The sequence below is a fragment of the Bicyclus anynana genome, chromosome 3 (assembly GCF_947172395.1).
Source record: "Bicyclus anynana chromosome 3, ilBicAnyn1.1, whole genome shotgun sequence".
Lineage (NCBI taxonomy): Eukaryota > Metazoa > Arthropoda > Insecta > Lepidoptera > Nymphalidae > Bicyclus > Bicyclus anynana.
Genome location: NC_069085.1, coordinates 3,580,649 through 3,598,150, shown reverse-complemented (window position 1 = coordinate 3,598,150; position 17,502 = coordinate 3,580,649). Strand labels below are relative to the sequence as shown.

The 17,502-nt window shown below is 35.6% G+C and overlaps 1 protein-coding gene across 6 annotated transcripts in view; it reads right to left on the bottom strand.

Annotated features, from left to right (window-relative positions):
- Positions 1-16,880, bottom strand: part of LOC112045488 (dual specificity calcium/calmodulin-dependent 3',5'-cyclic nucleotide phosphodiesterase 1) — a 201,681-nt gene extending 184,801 nt beyond the window's left edge. For 4 of the 6 annotated variants that reach the window (XM_052891273.1, XM_052891276.1, XM_052891278.1 and 1 more), the window contains exons 1-2: positions 16,764-16,880; positions 11,908-12,605 (exon numbers count right to left, since the gene is read on the bottom strand). In XM_052891273.1, coding sequence (XP_052747233.1) covers positions 11,908-12,127 — 220 coding nt within the window. In that variant the 5' untranslated portion in view covers positions 12,128-12,605; positions 16,764-16,880. Of the gene's footprint in view, positions 1-11,907; positions 13,357-16,763 lie in introns of those variants that run through there. The other 2 variants (XM_052891279.1, XM_052891274.1) reach the window with 2 other exon arrangements.
- Between the last annotated feature and the right edge of the window lie 622 nt (positions 16,881-17,502).

Genomic DNA, 17,502 nt, shown 5'->3' with positions numbered 1-17,502 from the left:
GATAATAAAACCAAAATATTGTCTACAATCCCTAGTTGTGTGTTCAGGAAGTGTGAAAACTATTTAAACATCTATATAAAATATATCATAATAAAAATAATATATCAACCCATATTCGGCTCACTGCTGAGCTCGAGACTCCCCTCAGAATGAGAGGGGTTAGGCCAATAGTCCACCACGCAGGCCCAATGTGGATTGGCAGACTTCAACACGCTGAGGATTAAGAAAATTCTCAGGTATGCAGGTTTCCTCACGATGTTTTCTTTCACCGTTTGAGACGCGTGATATTTCTTAAAATGCACTCAACAGAAAGTTGGAAGTGCATGCCCCGGACCGGATTCGAACCCACGCCCTCCGGAATCGGAGTCAAAGGTCATATTCACTGGGCTATAAGTTATTAAGTAAGTAAACGCAAAATTGTGCATGTGTGCCCAATACCAGCTGAATTTGGAACACAACTTGCGGTGATTTGGAGACACGTAACGTATCTAATAGTACCTATACAACCATTGCTTTATTTTTATTTTTATTTTTATTTCTTAGGGATAGTTAACATTTACATATTATTTCTTAAATCTAAAAGTAAACGTAAAAATAGTTTAAACATGTTAACAACGATACTATCCTCGAATACACATACGAAAATAATGGCGTCACAAAATACACAAACAAAAATCCATTAAAAAAAAAACAAACAAACAAATCTATATAAAAAAGAGAGAATTATAACAATAATAATTAAAAATACAACATAACACAAATAGGTAAGAAAAAAAAATGTAATAATAATTATAATAAGAGATCTAATAATAAGAATTAAGACACTATTACTACTCAGGTACAGGGATATTTAATTTTTGAAGAGTGATTGTGATGGTCTTTTTATATTGGGGTTCGGGCAAGGCAAATACGTCCACATCGTCAAATAGCTTGTTGTATGTGTACACAAGTAGACGCACAGGCGCGAGCTTTCCAGCGTTGGTTTTACAGAAATTGACAGCTTTATAGACATTTACATGTTAAACTAGCTCATAGAAGCATTAATTTAAAAGCGTCAACTATACGCGGCAAAGGTTACAGCCGGTTCGCATCAGATGAGACGTGGCAAATCATGCGTGCAAACACGTTCGATTAACATCACACTATCTGGTATCGTAATCGAGTCGCGATAAAACGATGACGACGGAGATAAGCAGCCGGTGGACATCAATTTGTTATCATTCACGTGTGTTAGTAAACACCGGCGGTTATATGGGCTTTCGCGGATTATTGCTACGTAATAGTTTCAGTGTTGTGCTTTTTTATAACGCATGTTTCTGTACTCTGGTGCGGTACGAGGTTTTTTGACCTCATACTAGACTTTATGTGGTCTGATACGCAGTCCATCGACCTCCTAACTCTTGAAGACGCACGGTCAATTGACCTTATACCGCAGCGAATGTGTTTAACCGATTTTAATGTTTTAAAACCTCATAACTTCGGCATTAATTAACCAATTTTGAAAATTCTTCTTTTGTTTCAAAGAATACACTTCCAGATTGATTCCATTTCATTTTTATAAAAATCGGTTGGGTAATTTTGTGTTTAAATCAAAATAACTTAAATATATCTTTGAAGTTGGTTCCATTTTTCTGTTAAAAATCCTACTATCCTACTAATATTATAAATGCGAAAGTTTGTATGGATGTTTGGATGTTTGTTACTCTTTATTGCCTCTACTATTTAAGCGATTTAGCTAAAATTTGGAATGGAAATGGATTTTACTCTGAATTAACACATAGGCTACTTTTTATACCGAAAAATCCATGGTTTCCCGAAATTTGCGAAAACTGATGATTTTAATGATATGAATGTTTGTTACTCTTTCACGCCTCGACTACTTAACCGAATTAGCTGAAATTTGGTATTGAGATATATTATAGCATGGATAACACATTGACTACTTTTTATCCCGGAAAAATCCATGGTTCCCGAGGGATTTGTGAAAAACTAAATTCCACGCGGACGAAGTCGCGGGCGTCCGCTAGTTATTTATAATTTATAAGCAGGTCGATAGTATTTTTTATGCATAGAAGATACAAATTACTGTTGATAACAGTAATTTGTATCTTCGAACGCTACTACGCGAAGATCACTGACAATCTGTCAGGGTGTGAGTTACAAGCATGTTGCCATGATAAAATTCTTAATCAGTGTTGTCAGTGAATGGAAAAAAATACATTTTATTTAAAAGTGTTTCAAAAGTGCTTGTAAATTAACTCTATCTAAAATAAACTAATTAAGAATTTAAAATTTTATTAAGACATTGCAAATTCAAAGTTAATTCTAGTTTAAGCAATGCGGGTACAGCTCTGTTGCCTGAAATAAACCAAGGCAGACTGGGAGTGTGTATAAATACATTGATCTTCTTAAAGGCATTAAGGGAGATTGTATTCTCAACACGTCGGGTATACCTGTTTGAATACCTGTTCACATTTACATTTATCGTTCTGTGTAGGTATTGTGTTACCCTTGATGTTATACGCGGTTGTATTTGCTTAGAAATCGTATTATTGTTATAGGTAACAGAGCTACCATCGTTTAACTGAATCAACATGGCTGCCTCTTCTTATTCAAAATCAAAATTAAACCTGCTTTACTACGTTAACGTCGTTAAGTTGGTGCGTCAATCATCAATCATTAACAACCTATATTTGGCTCATTGTTAAGTTCGAGTCTCCTCTCAGAATGATAGGTAGGCCTTAGTCAATCACGCTGGCATAATACGGATTAGCAGACTTTACACACGTAGAGAATTAAAAAAAAATTCAGTTATGTAGTTTTCCTCACGATGTTTTTCCTTTACCGTTTGAGGCAAGTGATATTTAATTTCTTAAAATTCGATCCTACGCCCTCCGAACTAGGCTATCACGTCTTTTATTTGGTGCTTATTCACATGAAATTAGCTCTAATAAAAAGACGTTAGACTGACCAATTAATATATTTGTCCAGAGGTTACTTACGTGCCTTCGAATCACTAGCACTTCAACGAGGTACGAATCCCGGATCGGGGAATGAAGTATTGAGCTATTAGCGTTAGCGATTGTAGAAAGAGAATCGACGTGCCACTTGGCTACAGGGGCTGGCATTTCAAAAGTGCTTGTAATCAAAGCCTAGTTGAAACAAATTAATTGCGACTTTTAATTTTCGCTGGTTACAGTAGGCTTCGGCCACGGCCACACGCCAAGCGATTTAGCGTTCCGGTACGATATCGTGTAGAAACCGAAGGGGGTGTCGATTTTCATCCTTCTTCTAACAAGTTAGCCCGTTTCCATCTTAGATAGCATCATCACTTACCATCAGGTGAGATTGTTGTCAAGAGCTAACTTGTAACCTACCTATAACCTACCATCTCCGGCAACGAAAGCCCTGGTCCTAAAGTAAGCCGTTTAAATAGGCTGATAATGATGACGATGAACAGGCGAGTAACACCAGTAATTTGTAACACACTCGTATATTTTCAGTTTATTTTGGGATATTTCCGTATTTTGCGTCGGCCCACTAAACTTTAACGCAAACATGTGCCACAAAGAGCTCATTCATTTGCATACACAGCGCACAGGTCGATACTCATAGAATATTCTATCCTAAAAAAGTATTTATGACACCATCTACGCTATATGTTAGAACTAGAGCCTACAACAGTCAGATTTACCTCATTTTAAGACATCGATCGTAGATCGTTAGATGGGCATTAAAGCGTTGCGGAATTGTCATTGATTTCGCACATTAAGTACGCCATCACTCGCACATTTCTCTTTATTTATGTAGTGGCTTGACACTTCCAAAATAAACACGAAGACATAGAATAAGGGATTAAAATAAGAAAATACAGTCAATATTTTTTCAAGTCCACGTTCACTCACAGCATGCGCTTGTTACTTACTAAGATAAGATGTGCGTGCACGTCTTTGGTGATGACATAAAATCTCCGTTTATATACAGACATTTAGCGTGCCAGACACGTGCCGTGGTAGACAAAATAATATTCTTCTATACAGTGTTTATTAACGTAATTGTATCTATCTTAACGCGGCCGCGCAGACGTTGACAGACACGGGGTGCGCCCGGCCAGTATTCGCGAAAAGAATATTTTGTCTGTGCGGTTCCTGTCTGTAGAGTCCTTTTCATGAAATTTGTATTAAAATTGAGAGCGCCTTACACAAATTACTATAAGACCGCCATTACTAAATGACAACGAGCACCATTAAGACTAAGTATTAGGGCCGCGTCTGGTGGACTTCTTTCATGAAAAGGACTTTAAGTGTCTCTAGCTACCTGCTGGGCAGTGTGAATACACGGTGCCTGTAGGTGTCTGTAGGTGTCTGCCACGCTACTTGTCTGTGTCTGTAGATATAACGGACCTTCAATTGTCAGCTAATGCTTCTGCGATGACTATGATAAGTACGGCAGCTAATTATGGAGTTTGGACCGGGGTGGACCAGGGACCAGATCCTCAATAATAGTCCAATTGAGTAAGGAATTAAGGACTATGGTAGTCCTTAACTCCTCCACAATCGGATTCTGTACTTTTACTTATGGTAGGAGCACAGACAGACAAATTTTCGAACTTCATAAAATGAGGTTTGTCTGGCTGTTAGTCCATATCGGTTCAATCGTTTAGGTTGGAAAAATTTGTGTATTGTATAAACAATATAAAAGTATGAGCATCATGAACCTCCTTGTTTACCACCAACGTAAATAAGAGTAGTGTGCTGTTTGTCGTGTTTGTGCATATTGTGTCTGTCTGTGGCACCGTCGCTTGTAAACGACTAAACCGATTATAATGCGATTTTGTTTTAATGAAAGCTGACTTGTTCTGATTGATTTGAATTTTTCATCGTATCTATTTAAACGATGACGAATTCAGAACCACCCGACAAGCCAATCTGAAAATGTATGCGTTTTTCTATTATTATGTTGCAAAGAATTTCTAATAATAGTCGTTATAGCAATTAAAAATTTCAATTTTTTCGTGTTGTTTTTGTCTGAATTCGATGAATCTAGAATCGAAATAAAAGAAAGAAACGAAATAAGAAAACTATTAGGATTATGCATTTGTATTCGTATGTAGGTACGTATCATCAATCGCTAGTAGGGTGAACACTATCGATAAATTTGTAACTACCAATCACATTACCTTTTGTCAGACTCAGCCTATTTAGAAATAAAATTTCCTCAAATCATCTCCAAAATTGTCAATTTCATACACGATATACCTACACATCGACACAAAATCTTAGAAATCGTTTGATGTATCCACAGCAAAATTTAATATCAAGGGACTGCAAACACCGGCCATATATTGAGTTTCAACAAACCCCGTTGCCAACTAATAAATGAAATTGCTTTATTTCACTATAGCGTGCCGCCGCAAATAGTTTTGTTGGTTATACCCCTACTCAACGACGTCACATTGCTACAGAGGCACTTAATCAATGGCAATACAATGGTTATTATCAACTGTCGCTTATATTCACGAAGTCTGTACACAAATATAGAGACATCCTTTGTATTTTCTCAAATAAAAAGAAGAGCAGCTGGTTGCTGTAATAAAATAAGACAAGACGATTCGATATTTAAATTGTTGTCATAACCCATGCAGTGCGCAAGGATGGTCCAAACCAACGACTTATATGTACGGTCCAAACTATAGATAACAAATATATTGTGATCTTATCACTGTGTCTCAAACGGGAAGGAAAAACATCATGAGGAAACCTGCATACCAGAGAATTTTCTCAATTCTGTGTGTGAAGTCTACCAATTGGGCCAGCGTGGTGGAATTGGCCTAACCCCTCTCATTGTGAGAGGAGACTCAAGCTCAGCAGGGAGCCGAATATAGGTTGATAATGATGACCGTTCAGTGTAGTGTTTTAAGATGTCTACTTTTCATATTTTCATTAATGATCGTACATCTTTTAACCGATAGGACCTTCTCTGATAGCCAGATTCTAGCAGGATCTTTCCGAACTTCATTATTTTGCGTAATCCAGAACAGATCAGCAGTCATTCATTTTTGATTCTATGGATCGCTTCCAAGTAACGCTTCAAAGAATTCTCATTTAATTCAAGAATCCACCAATATACTGTATAAGTACGAACTAAATTTATTTTTAAGCAAATTTTCTAAATTTCAAATTCAAATCGACTTATTCTCCGCAGTCATGAAACTTGTGAAAAAGCTGTCTTGTTTGCCACATACTTAGGTGAAGTTAAATATATGCGCGTACTGAATAAATCCTAAAATATATCCTAATTCCTACCCACTTTATACTTTGTTCAAACAAAAACCAATTCGCGAGTGAGTACGTGTTTCAAACTGGCTCATTTTCACCGTCATTGTATTTCTTTTAATATACTGCATTAAAAAATTTTAATTCTATATAAAGGATAACTGGGTATTTGACAATTTTTTTCTTTAAAAGTATGTATTAGTAGAGAAATTTTGTTGAAGTAATAGTGTATCTGCGATGACTACTTTCAGACTTACAAGAACATCTTAGCGGCGTAGCCATGGATCGTTCAAAAACGCCCCTTTACACACCCCATACTAAATATTGTAAATACGTGAAGTCACATTTGTGTTTTAAAAGGTCAAGTGGTAGTAATATAAATTTTTACTTATTTTAAAATCACAGACAGACACTTCCATTCTATTTATATGTACCTATTGATGGCTTAGATAACCACACAGATAACAGATTAACTGACAAAATACATTTATTATTCTACTATGACTAAATGAATGTTAAAGAAAACAAAAAATTTAATCGATCTCCCTACCAATCACTCGTCAACTAAGGCTACGCCCAAACTGGGTATCCATAACTTGCATTATTAATAAAGTGTAACTAGTATAATATTACGTTGTATAATGTAAACACAGAATAAAGATCATACAGAATGAGTCTTTACAAGCAGCGTGGTGAAGCCGGTGAAACCCACAAAAACCAAACATCACACGTCTTCTTTACACCCGCATATACAAACTTTAAACATTACAAGCTTCCGCAAAATAATATTTACATCTAAATTGATAAACACATTTAAAACCGTGATCTTTCAATTTACACCACTATTAGTTTAGGACTGGGGGATCGCACTACACCTTACCATAGATCACAATAACTCCTGAATGAAGTAATATGTGAAATTGATCCATTTTACTCATAACTCCATACGGAGTAATAATTGAAATTGATCCATTTCACTCAGCTACATTTCACATTTCAACCAAGCAATTTATGCGGCAATGCATAACATTACTATCTATAGGTAAATACAATCAATCTACAGAACAAAAGGAGATAATTTGAAATAGATGCTTTTGATATTTCATTAAACACTAACTGTGCCACATGGTTTCATCATCGGGGATGGTTAAAAGTGATTTTTCGACTGTCGTTTCGTAATCTACTCAATATAAAATCAAAACCATATCAAAAAGCTTATCATTCCTACAGATCGTGTGAAATGAAATGAAATGAAATTTTATTTGCCTAATACACGTATACAGTTCGCGCGGCGAGAGTTTGGCTTTGACCGTTATTGCGCAGAAATCAGAAATTGGGTATCAACGGGCATTAGCGGGGTGCGGGGCGGGTGCGCGGTGCTCTGATTGGCGCTCCAGTCGTTACCTGCCTCTCGCACCGAAACGACGTACCGCGCACTCCTGTTGTACAATCACGTTCACAAATGAATTGCTATTTTCGTTAATTGTTGTCGATTGTTATTATTTGTTGAGTTTGTTTGTTTAAGTTTTTTTGTTAAATATTAATATTACCCCCTTTTGGTGTTGCAGATTATCCAGGGACACACTGTATTTAATAATTATTTTAAGTTTTCTTTTGTTCTTATGTACCAATTTTACATGTATCTTGGAATAAATAATTTTATTAAAAACAATTATTTAGAATTTTCATTGCTGTCTCTGTATAAACATTTTAAATATGTAAAATAACTATCAATAGTTTTAATAAATGAAGAAGTTTATCTACTTCGTATTATTTTCTAGCATTATTATCACTATACATGAATTTTGACCCACTCAAATATCCAACCTGGTACATAAAAAAGGAAAAGTATTGTGTGCGTGACAGTACCCATGCGCAGTAATCCCCTCCATCCGAAGGTCAAAGCCAAACTCTCGCCGCGCGAACTGTACAAATGTTTTACAAGTATAATCAAGTCATAGTGTATTACAATAAACATGGTGTGTAAATTTTACAATTTTATAAAGCACTTTTTAAGTAATTATTATTTACTTACAATGTTATAATTGTTACAATTATAATAAATAATTACAAATAAGATTGACATTTAAATATACATAATTGAAGTTAAGTTATACAAGGATACAATATGGAACTTAAGCTAACTTATCCTAATAACTATACAAATCATGCCCACGTGGAATGGTGGCAAGAATACTGGCTGCATTTCCGCGCTGGACAGCCAGGCTGATCCTTTGCGCAAAAAATGAGCCAGCCCTTCTGTTACCAGTCGAGGCAACTAGCCGCGGTGAAATGATTCGGTAAAATTTTTTGGCAGTGCGACTCCATGGCCCAAGAGTCTCCACGGCAAAAGGTACAAATATGTAACTCTCTGTCAGAGAGGCATACTTGAGCCACTTACCGGTTTCAGCTTTTTCTACTGCGGCTTCCGGTCTTGATTCTGTCAGTTATACGAAAATATGTATAAATGAAACATTTGGTAATTTTCATAATTACACGGGCAAACTTTGCTAAAATGATTTTTAAATATTTCCATGGCTTTGCTACATAAATTCAGGCTTCCTTTTATGAGAATTCCCTTAAAAATCTAGGAGACTATGCCGTGATCTAGAAGACCACGGCGCCGATACAAAATCGAGGAGGCCACGCCCAACGCCAGTTATATTTTATTATCCATGTTTTGTTATTCCTTTTTTATTATTTCTGACCCCCTGAAGTGATGATTCAATCTAAGATGGAAGCGGGATAACTTGTTAGGATGAGGATGAAAATCCACACCCCTTTTGGTTTCTACACGACATCGTACCGGAATGCTAAATGGCTTGGCGGTACGTCTTTGCTGGTAGGGTAGCCAGACCTGGATCAATTATGAAAACCTCAATCGGTAAAAAATAGTTTGATGAGCCGATAGACGTTGGGGTCTCAATGTGCTAGAATGGCGACCCCGCACCAGGTGGTTTGACGACATCAAGTGAGTCGCAGGGATTCGCTGGGTGCAGGAAGCTCAGGATCGTGAGATTCAGAGGTCCCTACAAAAGGCCTGTATCCTGCAGTGGACGTCCATCGGTTGATATGATGATGATGATGATGATGACGATGATGATGATGATACAAAATAAAAATGAAATATTTCTCGTTTTTATTTAATTTGATCATTAATTTTTGAGGCTCTTAAACGCGTCTGTGCAGTTTGCAAAATATATCTCTGGAGAGATGAAATGGCAAATAAAAAAGTTAGGTATCATGCCGTCGAAAGGGAAAATGTATAAAGCATTTTATTCCAGAGAGACAGTTAAGTCTGGAATGTTATTTCTCCTGTTTTGCAGGAAATAAAAATTGGAAAGCTATTTCTCTTGAAGCATAAAAGCAATTGTTTCGTACTTTAGACGAACGCTCTTTGAGCTTTATGCTTTATCCTCGATATTGTTGAATTTCTTCAATGTTATGTCACCCGAAAATGCTAGCAATTTTTATAATCAAACTAGTTTACCCCGGTTAACTAAGTTCTACCTGCTCAAAAATGAATTATTTGCTTTCAAGAAAAGCTTAATATTTCTAATTGGAAGTGGTGATTTTTACACGAAATTGTCTATTTTGAAGTTTTCGATATTTTATTTTTTTATTACAAATATTTTAATCTAAATTGTAATCAATCTTCTTTTATCATAATCAATCAAGCTGTTGAGTCTGAACGAACGAACGTCTTATAACAAAATTGTATAAAACATTATTTTAACTTTTCGTTTACTGTTTTGTGAATAACTAGGTCTAACTCATTGATTTTATAAGTATAACTTAAATTTATAAGTCCCAAAATGTCAGGTTCATAAATTATGACTGCGAATGCAACTAATATCACACTGAATTTTTAATTATTTATATTTTAAAGTTTTCCATCTTATAGACAAAAAAGTTTAAATCCCTATCTATCTATAAAGGTCTACTATAGCTTCGGATTTTAAGCATATAGTATAGACAGTCCTCAAGTAATCATTTTTTATCAAATAATTTGCCCTATTATAGTTAGCCTAGGGCGAAAATGTTCAAATTTAGTTAACCTTATCAAAACTTCTGATAGAAGTCCACCATAAAACACTCTTGCTCCACCCTGCACTTCACTTCACTTGTAAACCTTTACAGAACTCAATTGAATAAAATGCATTCCACTATGAGTAATAAAACTCTAAAATGCAGCAAATCAATGAAAATCAAACAAGAGAGAATTGTGATTCCAACGATTTTTCCGCCAAACTCCAAAAAAGGGCCATATAAGTCTGTCGCAGGTATAGTTAAAAATGGTTCCTAAGTATAAATAAACATCGCTAAGAGCTACAGCACTTTGTTGCCAGCACTGTTTATTCTATATAGCGCGCTGAGTATCATTCAAAAGAGCCTCTCACGTTAACGCTAAATTAACTCACGTACAGGTTAAGCGGTACTTAAATGGACACAATAAGGTGGCGACACTTTCAACTATTCTTTTAATTTTTCGCACTTTAGTTGTTATAAGTGAGTTTCATATTTCTATTTTTAATAGAGTGACGACATCTTTTGTTGAGATGTGAGTTGTAAAAATAGTTGAGAGCGATTCTAAATGTAGAACAATTTGAAATTTGACAGAAATAATGATGTATTAATTGCTACAGCCGTGATAGCCCAGTGGATATGACCTCTGCCTCCGATTCCGGAGGGTGTGGGTCCGAATCCAGTCCGGGGCATGTACCTCCAACTTTTCAGTTGTGTGCATTTTAAGAAATTAAATATCACGTGTCTCAAACGGTGAAGGAAAACATCGTGAGGAAACCTGCACACCAGAAAATTTCTTAATTCTCTGCGTGTGTGAAGTCTGCCAATCCGCATTGGGCCAGCGTGGTGGACTATTTACCTATAACCCTCTCATTCTGAGAGGAGACTCGAGCTCAGCTGAGCCGTATATGGGTTGATAACGATGAACGACGAATTGTTACAGCCGGGATTTACTATATGCGCAGTCAGAAAATGGTTTCCAGTCACATTTGTGCAAAAGGAAGTGCGTTTTTTTGTTGTAATAAGCAATTGAGTGAGCAAGTAGATTGGTCAGACATCTGAAATTAATCATGTGTAGAACAGAACAACGCCTCACAGGAATTTTAAGCATAGGTGTAAGGATTTCTGTACTTTCATAACAAGTTATATAATTAAAAAATAACTTGTCATGAAAGCATTTCAGACGATGCAGTTTAATCTATCCATACCTCGGACGGTTTTTCCGCAACACAGTAACCCAAAGCTGTTTGGAAGTACCATCTTTGTCAGTAGGGTAATAGCCAGTAACCGGGCCAGATCAGACCGATTTAAAAACCGGTGGTAGAATCTTTATAAATAGTCAACTGATGTTTCAAAAGTGCTTGTAAACTGAGCCTACTTAAAATAAATGAATTTTGAATTTGAATTTTACAATTTTTGAATTTTAAAAATATGACATTTAACCCAGGGAATTGCTGTTGAAAAGCTAAGAATTACCAGCTGTGAACGCCAAATCTACAATTTTAACATAATCTTCAAGTTCTGGAGCTCGGTTTATGTTTTTTCTTAAATTGTTATTACCCATAAAGGTTAAACAGTAAGATGTTATAATTTCAAATACACATACCTATGACATACGAGTAGCCATCCAAAGTTAGGACGCATTTCCTCAACGCGCCGGACACAGATCTGTGTCTCTGTGCCCTCGCGTCTGCGCCCAGGGCCCTCCCACCGCCAGGATCACTATTACACTTGTGCACTAGCTCCTTATCACTCGCCAAATTGCTGTTGCCATCGACCGACCCCTGCCTACTGCCCTCAAGCAACGCTTTGCCCCGCCGCATCATCACATCATACGCTATCCCCAGTTTTTAAAACAGAACCTTTCCAGCACGAAAAAGTTTTAAACCTCACGTTACTGTCAACACTAAATCACTCACGTAACTGTCAACACCAAAAACTCACGTAACCGTCAAAAATAGGCACCAACAACTCACGCTACTGATATAACTCACTCCACGATCAACAGATTTCACGAATTTCACTGTGTTAGTAAACATATGAGTATAAAGCTCACATTATATACTACACGAATTTAACTCACGTTTTTGTCAAAATTGTCAATAACCGCTATTATATAAGACACCGATCAATAAATATATACCAATTCAAGATATAACGGAGTTGCCGTCAACACCAGCCTAACTCACTTATAGCCAACACAAAACTAACCCAGTTCAAAGAGACACGCGGTTCGTACAATTAATCACTCTAAAAACCGCTTACATGCGTATTTTGTTTTGATATGTTGCAGCTAGTCATAAACTATGAACGAAGACGTTTTCATTGGATCACAGTTGTTTATCTCGGAAAACTATTTTTTGCTGATGAATTAGTATGTAGTTTTGTATGTATAGCATTCGCGGGGCCACTTTTGTTACATAGCAATCATCTTAAAAGCTACCTCGTAAAAAACAGTATAGGTACAATTGAATGTTACAAGAAATATTACAATGCATTACACTATATTATTTTAACAACAGTTTTTATTTTTTATTGTACTATTATTCAAAATTCCTTTGAGACAGAATATAAAGCCACAAAGTTAAATCAAATGTCTTGCTGGAAACACTAAGAAAAAACCAATATGTGATTTTAAAATAAAAATACATTTGCAAGCCAATAAGACCGATAAATGTTAAGCCTAATAATTATGATTATAAAATAATAAATCCTACTAATCCTACTAATAATATAAACGCGAAATTTTGTATGGCTTTTTGTTTGGATGATGTACTCTTTAACGCTGCTACTACTAAAGCGATTTGGCTGAAATTTGTAATGGAAATAGAATTTATGCTGAATTAACACATAAGCTACTTTTTATCCCGGAAAAATCCATGGTTTCCGCGGGATTTGTGAAAAACTGAATTCCACGCGGATGAAATTGCGAGAGTCCGCTATTGTAATCATAAGTGACAGCAGAGTCAACGAAAAGATTGTCAGTAGAACGAAAGAGAAAAAGAGGAAGAGAAACTTTAGCTTGAAGCATATGTGTTAGGCTTATTGTGCTTATGTATTCAAGAGCAACCATTTCCAAAAAAAAACACTTCGTCAGTCCCGACTAACTCACAAAAAGAGCCTTTTACTACATGTCTATGGTTGGCACCTAATTTTCTTAGATCACTCTGTTCCACAAGTAGCGAGAACAATTGAGGAATCTATGGTTTTGTGGGGTCACGGACGTGCATTTCCAATGAGTATCGTATCGTATGGGTAATATTGAGTGCTACAGTATTGAACATAACAAGCAATTAAGATAATGAATGGAGCGCGTGCGTATATGTCAATCGATATGCCACAAAACATTTTGTGTACTACACGTAGTCGTATGATTTTGTTATTACTAACGTTCGTAATAGTTTTAGTAATTGGGACAAGTAACTCTATATAGACAAGTTTAACCGCAAACAAATCGAGCCGTAGGTATCATTAAACGTTAATGGAATTGGTACTTATCTTGAGATGCATAATAATATACTAGAATCATGAAGTTTATGTATCGTTCGAACCGTTCAAATATTTATCTCATCTAGCATTACGTTAAATATGGGTAGGTAAATGAAAACTTAAAGAACTTTTTTAGCTTTCGTCGCTACTTGATATCTTTTCTTTGGTGTGAAGTCGTGATTTACGATGATTTACTTATAATTTTAAGTTTTTTTTTACCATAGCTTACGCTTTTCACTTCACATTCGATTCACATACATTATTTTTAATAATAAGCCCGGATTCACATACAATAAATTAATTATCTCGGACTAATTATAGAAGGACCTGCCTCGCAAGACGTTACCTCTCTATTAATCAATCAACGATCTAACGCGTGTATAAAAACTTACAAACGCGTTAGATTGTTCGATTGTATCGATGTTTTATTGTTGTAATCGTTTTCGTCGTCTAAAAAACTGTGTGAAATCGAGATTTACGATGATTTACTTTTTGATTTCAAGTTTTTTTTACTATGGCTTACGCTTGACTATAATCAAACCTAATGGAAACCTACGATGGGTCTAGAAAGTTATTTTACCTGTCTATGTTATTGTGAACATGGAGATTTATTCTTCCATGTTCAATAAAGTGAACCTGTGCTAGGACAAGGAAGAATACACATAGAGGATATAGAGCCTCGAACAATCAAATTTAGTAAGTAATACGAGTAAGTAAATCAATATAATTATGTTTAGTGCATTTAAAGTCTAATTTTTAAGTTCAAAATATTGTCATCATTCTTTTGAAGATTATAATTAATAATGCTCTTTCAACTCTAATAAAACATAAGAAACAACAATAAGAATAAGAGGTACAACATACAAAATATCATGTACAGGTTCGTTGTCTGTCTTGTCAGAGTATGTAATTTGGTTTCCCTAAGATGATTTTGCTGTCATCATTTTTATTAAGTATTTGTTTTAAGATATCCTCCATAAATGTTTTTATTCCTAAATTATATATATGTACATTAATAGTCAAATTTAATGGCGGATGGCAATACGAGTATATAAATCAAAATAAGTTTAAAACTTGACTATATCAAAATGTAATCAATAAAAATTAGTTTACGAATAAAGTGAAAATTACCTATTTATTATTCCCGCTCACGTTTATGATAACAAAACACAGGACTAGATCCATCATTATTGCGATTACTCTGCGGGCGTGGGAAGATATTGATAATTTTATTGTCTGATTTATCATCACGAGGCGCCTCTGCCTCGAGCGCTGTTTACATTAAAAACATAATTACGGAGGCAAGAAAGTACCTTACTCAGTAAGGAAAGTACTTCTTGTCTTTAGCAACAACACAAGTTGTTGACAATCTATATGGAACTTGACTAAGTTATCTGTCTTTTACAGGAGAAATGTCTATGTTGGGCAATGGACAATGCTAGTTGGCGCAACAACATAACAATATACACGGATTTATATATATTTTGTGGTTGCGGTTACATGTTACCGTGGTCTCCAAGGTCATTTTGGAAAACGGTGGAGTAGATACGTAACCTAATGATGAAGAATTCCCTACATAAATAAAGTCTATAACTTCGACACCTTACATATTCTATAGCCACCCCCCTGGTTGTATAGGATATGTAAGGTGTTTATGTCATTGAAAATAGTTGGACGTCCATTAAATTCAAAAAGATGAAAATTATTTTATTTTAAAGTGGTGATTTTAATTTTGGTTTCCTTCCTCATCAATTTTAGATCAATCAATGGTTTGTGATAGGTACTTATTTGGTAAAAACTTTTTGATTTTGACAAATTTTGGAGATTAGCGTTAAAATTTTTAACTTTTACATTTACATTAGGTACTCTTTTAATAACACCCTCTTTTTGTATATTCTGGTAACTACATTGACTAGGTACATACAGTCAGTCAGTTTAGACTCTTTTATGAGCAGAATCGGACAAAATTGTTCTTGATAGTGATACCTAGATAGATTGTTTTGTAAGTTACCATTCGGAAAAACATTCTTACATTTATCTTCCTCTTTGAATATTTAACAACATAAATAATTCCTGCCGTATTACCGAAAACTCAATCTCTAAGGGGTTAAAAGGGTCCTACGTAAATCTCAGGGACTCAAATTCGATTTCGACGTTCGCACAGTTAAGAACTTTGTCTTTACTTACAATATTAGCAGTCTATTTAAATACATGTCTTTGTTTTGCTATGTACTTGTAATACCTAAGTCTTGGCTGATTAATTATACTTACATACTGTCAGTATAATTAATCGGCCTTCAACTTTTCATAATATAAATATTAATAGCTGTTGTTGCAAAATTATTGTATTACATTAGGCGTTAATCGGCCATTGCCGTGGTATTGTTAGTTGCTAAATATAATACGACTATACTGACGGCTATTCAAGTTCTAATGAACATTTCAAGACAGACCTTTGTAGTTTGTAGTGCCAGTTAACGCCTCCGGCTTAATGCTATGTTCAAAGGAGGCTTTATTAAAACAGGCGGAAGGCGTTATCAAACAGTCCTAAATTCAAAAGCATTAAAAAAATTGGAATAGACATTATTATTTTCTAGACTAGCTACGTTTACGATGATTGCTATGTCATTAGGATTCTTGTTTATCACAAAAACAGGTGGGGAAGGAAACACGGAAATCTATTTTCACGAATGTTGCTTTTCCGCCATAGTAACGTGCACGGGCCGCTCATAAAGCGTTGCGTCATGCCGCCGGGGGGTGGGGGCGCCCCCCATTTGTAAACAGATTGTGACGTTGTCCATTGGACTATTCCGGATCAACAACAGGTGGTCTCCGTTTGCCCTACTGCCTCAATCTAGATACGGTATTAAACTTGACCGGAGCTTTTTAAACTAGTTTTATCAAGAAATTCATCAGCAAAAAATTGTTGGAAATCGAACGCTTTTTGTATCGTATTTCGTTTAATTGTCTTACTTTACGCACTAGACACAGGCCGGACACGTCCGAACGCAGTTCAGGGCGGCATGTCGACTCCACGCGACCGTCTCGCGTGGAGGCCTGCGCGCGACTGACCTCCACCAAGCCTCCGAGGCACATGTTCCAGCTGCTACAGGTAGCCTCTGATTAGCGCTAGTTCCAAATTCGAAATCCCCGGGGTGTCTTAACGGCTTTTAAAGGATGAGTGCGGTTTTTTCCGCTCCCTTCAGTGTCGGTTTTTCGTGAACGTTTTGCGTAATGTTGTCTAATTGGAAAGCCTTGAATTATAAAAGCTCTTTTTCGACGATTGTTTTTACTAGATTAATTATATCTTGTACAGTCATCTTAATTTAGATTTGTATTTAAAAAACTAAATTTTTAATGTTATCAGACAACTGTATGAATTAAGAAGTTTATTTATAATTCGATGTTAGATTTTGATAGTTAAGTAACATTTTATTACTAGTTATAGTCATATTTTGCTTTAGCTTGATGAATATTTATATTCTAGCACACGACAATAAGTAATAAATATAACAGTAAGATTTTTTTCTTTCTATCCTTACTTGCTTATATCATCTACACCTAATTACAGATATCTCTATGAGTTTAGTTTATATAGTTAAGTGGTTTGTTATGTTATATTGTTTATGGTTTAAGTTTTTTATATTTTTATCTTGAATTATGTTACACCTGCGTCATAACGATAATCTAATATAAAAACATCAATCTTTTT